Here is a 5,132-nt window from a genome sequence, read left to right as displayed (position 1 = left end):
TTCCATCCTTTTTTTTTTTTTAAAGGGCCACACCTGGGGCATATAGAGGTTCCCAGGCTAGGGGTTGAATCAGAGATGTAGCTGCTGGTCTACACCACAGCCACAGCAATGCAGGATCTGAGCCGTGTCTGCGACCTACACTTCAGCTCTCGGCAATGCCGGATCCTTAACCCACTGAGCAAGGCCAGGGATCGAACCCACAACCTTAGTTGCTAGTGGATTCGTTTCCACTGTGCCACCATGGGAACTCCCTGCGGGCCATTCTTAACTGTTCATCCTCTCCGAATCCTATTCTCCCAGGCTCTGGGCACCTCTCTCCTCAGCCCCTTCTCAGGTGGGGCAGGATCCTGAGGTTCTGCGGGGCTTTCGTTTGATGGGAGACCTTGGCCCAGAGTAGGTCTTACCAGGGCCCCAGCCTTGGTGCTGCCTCCCCTTCTCCTTCTTCCCAACTTACCTCTTCCTGCCCATGTCCAACCCGCACTCCAAATTCTCTTCCCTCCTGTGCTGCCATCTCCTCTTCCAGAAGCTTCCCCACATTGCCTGTCCTCCCCCACTGTGGTGGAGGCTTGTGCCTTTGTGTGCATGTTTAGTACGTGTGTCTGGATCACGGGCACTGTGTTTGTATGTGCCTCGTGTACGGCACGTGTGGAACACACTTCCTTGGTCTGTGTGTAGATGCAGTATGTGAAAGTCTACGTGTAATGTGCTGGTCAGCTGCTGGGGTGTGTATGTGTGTGTGTGTGTCTGGGTTGCCTGTGGAAGTGCACCGTTACACACGGGCTCTCCCCTACATAGGAGGTGCCTCTGACTCAAGGCTGTGGGCCCCTGAAGGACCAGTCTTTCGGCTTAACTCTTCCCCCCTTCGAAGGACACCAGCCCCTCCCCCCACGAGGCCTTCCCCATGGAGAGAAGCAGAAAGACCTCCTCTGAGAACCTTCTCGCCTCCTCAGCCCCACCCCCAGGCTCTCACCTCGGAGGATCTCAACATACCCCTTTTTATTTTATTTTATTTATGTTAGCTTTTCATGGTTGCACCTGCAGCATATGGAGGTTCCCAGGCTAGGGGCTGAATCAGAGCTGCAGCCTCCGCCTACGCCACAGCCACAGCAATGAGGGATCTGAGCCGAGTCTGTGACCTACACCCCAGCTCACGGCAATGCCGGATCCTTAACCCACTGAGTGAGGCCAGGGATTGAACCCACGTCTTCATGGATACCAGTTGGGTTCATTACCACTGCGCCACAATGTGAGCTCCCCAACATACCCCTTTTTATACCTAAGAAATAGAAAGGGCACTACTGAGGCCTCCAGGGACTAGTCCCTAGTCTCTACTGCCCACCTAGTCTCACCTGGCTAGGTGAAGGTGAGCAGAACCACCCCTGGGGAGTCAGCAGGGACAAAACAGGCCTGGCAGAGCGCTCAGGGGGCAGGGGGTACTGGGGTAGCTACAAAATGGGGGTGGCATCCCTAAAAAAATCCAGACCAGGGTGCCACAGCCAGAGGAGCTCACTGGTCCAGGAGCGTTTGCACAAAAAGTCTGAGCCAGGGGCCAGCACTGGAGGCTTTACTCATTTTGTCTAGTCATTTCTCTGGGGAAGTGGGGGACGACAGCTTAAAATGGATTTTCAGCAATAATGGACTCCCTTTCTTGGTTCCCGGCACTGAGCTGCAACGCAAAAGAGAGAGTGTCACTTGGGCCCCAGAGGAGGGTCAAGGGAGAGGGCTGAGCCCAGAGGCCTCTCCGAGGAAGGCCCTGGGGCTAAGAGGGCCTCTTCCGGCCTCGGGCTGATGGGAGTTCTGCTGTGTTCATTATCTCCAGGAAGCACAGGCGCTGGAGAACCCGGGTCCCTCCTTCCCGGCTTGATGGAGGTAGGTGTCCTGGGCCCAGGGCTGGGGACATGGTGTTTTCAGGAAGGTGGCCACTGGCATTTCCAGTGAGGGGGAGGCATCTACGCTCTGGGTGGGAAGTTCCTGATGCCAGAATGGCGTCCTAGTTCCCACTCTGACCCCAGGTCCCTGCCCCAGCCCTGGAGCACTCACCCTCCATGGTCCCCGGGGCCTCCTCCAGCCCTGGCCTTGGCTCTGTGCCTCAGCCCATTGGAACCTTGTTCCCAGCAGCCTTTATGAGGTCAATGAGGTGGAGACATCACATCCCACCCCATCCCCTAGCCGGGCCCTCATTCCACTATCCGCCCCCACCACCCCCCGGGGCCCTGTGAGGAGTGGACCCCCTACCCATCCCCGTTGCAGCCCGCTCCTGGGGGAAGCCATGGGCCAGCCTCTCACTCACTCTTTTTCAGCTCCTTGCGGCTGAGGGGACATGTTCGGGGACTGGAGGAATTTCACTTCTCCTTCAATGGTGGCCCTCTTGAACCCCGGCTTGCTGAAGTCAAGGTAAGGGTGAGGTAAACGCCTGTCTTCCTCCTTGGGAGCTTTCGGCAGCTCCCTGGTTTCTAGCGGTTTCTCTGGTGGCAAGTCCTGGCTGGGCTTTTCCTTCTTTGGCTCGTCCGTGGTGGCCTCTGCAGAAGGCTCCGTAGCCTTCTGGGGTGAGGCTTTGATCAGGTGCTTCAAGCTGGGCAAGTCCGTCTTGCTGGAGGAGGCCACAGCCAGGGAGGATGCCAAGTTGATCAGCTCTGCCAAGCCGATGGTTTGTGGGGAGCTGGGCGGGTCTGGGCTGGGAGGCTGGGGGGAGCCTGAGTCTGGAGGAGCGGGCTGGTCACTGGGGTCCTGGAGCAGCTTCTTGGAGCACAAGGTATCCTTGGAGATCGAGGGCTTCTTTGGGTGTCTCGAGGTCCTGGTTGGGCTCTTCTGGGTCTTCTCTTGCAGGCTGTGTTCTGAGGCCTGGATGAGCTTGTCTGACCAGAAGAGGTGCCTGGAGGTCTGGACACGGATGGAGCGATGGTCGGGGGACAACACCTTTTCCTCCTCTGCGAAACCCAGGTAGCTGGAGTTGGACTTAGTACTCCACTGGCTGATGTCCTTCTGCCTTAGCCCCTCTGGGTGGGGGTGGAGGGACTCTAACCTAGGTCCCTGGGGCTTCGGGTCTTCATTATAGGGCTCCAGGTTGGCCATCTGCAACTTGGGCTCTGCCTTCGGCTTGACCTCAGGCTTGCCTACGACCCCTGAGCACAGCTCCGGCTGCTTGAAGGCCTGGGGCTTCCATTCTGGCCCCAGTTTAGGGTCTGGGTTCAGGACCTCTTTGTATGGGAGCTCCAGCTCTAGCAATTCTTTCTCCAGCTGAAAGGTTTCAGTAGAAAGCTAAGGACCTGGGTGCCCCTGAGGTCCTCCCTGTCACCCATTCCTTGCCCTGTCCCCCTTGTTCTTGTGCTCACTCCCCCCGCCCCCACACTTGTCTCTTGGAAGTGATGGGGTGGTGGTGGGGCAAGGGGGTGGTATGGGTGGGTGTGCCTGTTTGTGCCAGCACTGGCCTGGTACTAGGGTCCCAGAATTGTCAAGGGGTAGGTGCTGGTCAGGCTTTAGAGAGGATGGGCTCGAAGAGCCCTGCCCCTTGCTTCCCGCCTCCTCATGAGAGGTGACACCACCCACTGTTACCTCCATCTCATCTTCATCTTCCAGCTGGAGCTGGCTGTAGATTCTCCTAAGACAGAAGGAGACAGAGTGGGTGACAGCACTCCATGGGGTGGATGGGGTGGCTTCAAGTGAGGGTCTCCGGAGCCCTGAAAGCCCCCTGCCTTGTGCGAAGGCTGGCAAGAGGCCCCCAGCTCACCCCCCTGCTGTGCCCACTCCCACCAAGAATTCCAGAGTCTCAAACTTCAGTGAGTTCAGGAAGCACCTAGAACTTAGCAAGTTGCCCCCCTCCCCACCCGCAAAGAGGGATCCTGCTGGTTGGAGGTGAGGCCCAGGAATCTTCATTTTAATCCAGCATTCCAGCGAGCCAGTGCCCTGAAGGCAGCCCCCTGCAGACGGAGAAGCCCAGAGCAACACCCTCTCCCAGACCTGCACAATCCCAGCTTGGCAGATCTGAGATGCTGAGGTGTGGAGGGTGCCCTTGGTTCTTGTGGGTAGTTTGCTGCCATCTTGGCCATTGCCCTCGGTGCTCAGCCATTGTGCCCACCCCACCTTAGGCACCTGCCCACCCTCATCTCGGACAGAGCTCTGTCCTTAGAGAAAGGCAGCCATAAGAGGCCAGGTTCCATCCATGCCCCTCCCACCCCAGTCCTCCTCCCATAACAGGGGCTGGAGGCAGAAATGGGGGGGGGTGATACCCCCCACCTCACTGTCTTTTGGCCCAGATACTGCCTTTGGGAAGATTTTGGAAATGGGCAAGACAGAGGGGGATCCTGGTGGGGATGTGAAAACTTGGCAGCTGGGGCAGCTGGTGAGGGTTGGTGATCTCGGAGGGCTGGGGAGAGGTCCTGCGATGATGGGGGACTGGTTCTCACTGTGACTCCGCAGTGTCCACCGACTCCTTGCCACAGCAGGGAAATCCATTGGCACCTGGCAGGGAGAAGGAGGTGAGGGCAGGGGAGCTGCTGGCGGGGGACAGCCCCTGAGAGGTTCTGGGGCCCCAGCCGGTGGTGCTGCTCCAGCCACGCCCTCCCTCCCTGCCCCTTACCTCTGCCTCCCCTCTTCTCTTGCCTTCCCCTCTCCCCTCTGCTCTCCCGGCCCTCCCTGGCCAGTGTCACCAGCCCTGTCCTCCAGGTCTGCTCCCCTCCGCTTGCCCTGATCTATCGTGTTCTCCATCAGGGCAAAAACTATAGCAGTCACTTCCATTTATCGAGTGGTTCCAGCCCAGGCAGCGTGTTGAGCACTTTCTCTGCTTTAGCTCATTGATTCAACACAAAAGTTGAGACGAGGTTCACTTGCCCAGGGTCCCTCAGCTGATCATTCAGGAAGTCAGGACTTGAATGCAGGATTCTTTTTTTTTTTTTTTTTTTTTTTTTTAAGTTCCCAGGATAGGGGTCGAATCGGAGCTGCAGCTGCCAACTTATGCCACAGGCACAGCCACAGCAACTTGGATCTGAGTCGTGTCTGTGACCTATGCCACAGCTCAGAGCAACGCTGGATCCTTAACCCACTGAACAGGACCATGGATGGAACCAGTGTCCTTATGGATGCCAGTTGGGTTTGTTACCACTGAACCACAACGGGAACCTCTTCTTCTTTTTTTT

The 5,132-nt window shown here is 57.5% G+C and overlaps 1 protein-coding gene across 1 annotated transcript; it reads right to left on the bottom strand.

Annotated features, from left to right (window-relative positions):
• On the bottom strand, positions 1,512 to 4,891 carry SPATA32 (spermatogenesis associated 32). The gene has a single exon (XM_021066838.1). The coding sequence runs from the start codon at positions 3,070 to 3,072 to the stop codon at positions 2,287 to 2,289; it is 786 nt and encodes a 261-aa protein (XP_020922497.1). The 5' UTR covers positions 3,073 to 4,891; the 3' UTR covers positions 1,512 to 2,286.

Source organism: Sus scrofa, chromosome 12, assembly GCF_000003025.6.
Source record: "Sus scrofa isolate TJ Tabasco breed Duroc chromosome 12, Sscrofa11.1, whole genome shotgun sequence".
Taxonomy (NCBI): Eukaryota; Metazoa; Chordata; class Mammalia; order Artiodactyla; family Suidae; genus Sus; species Sus scrofa.
Note: the sequence above shows the minus strand (reverse complement) of the source record. Positions and strands in the feature narration are given on the sequence as shown.

What these genes read in the sequence shown, in the direction of transcription:
- SPATA32 (XM_021066838.1), bottom strand. Translation starts at nt 3,072, where the DNA reads ATGGCCAACCTGGAGCCCTATAATGAAGACCCGAAGCCCCAGGGACCT.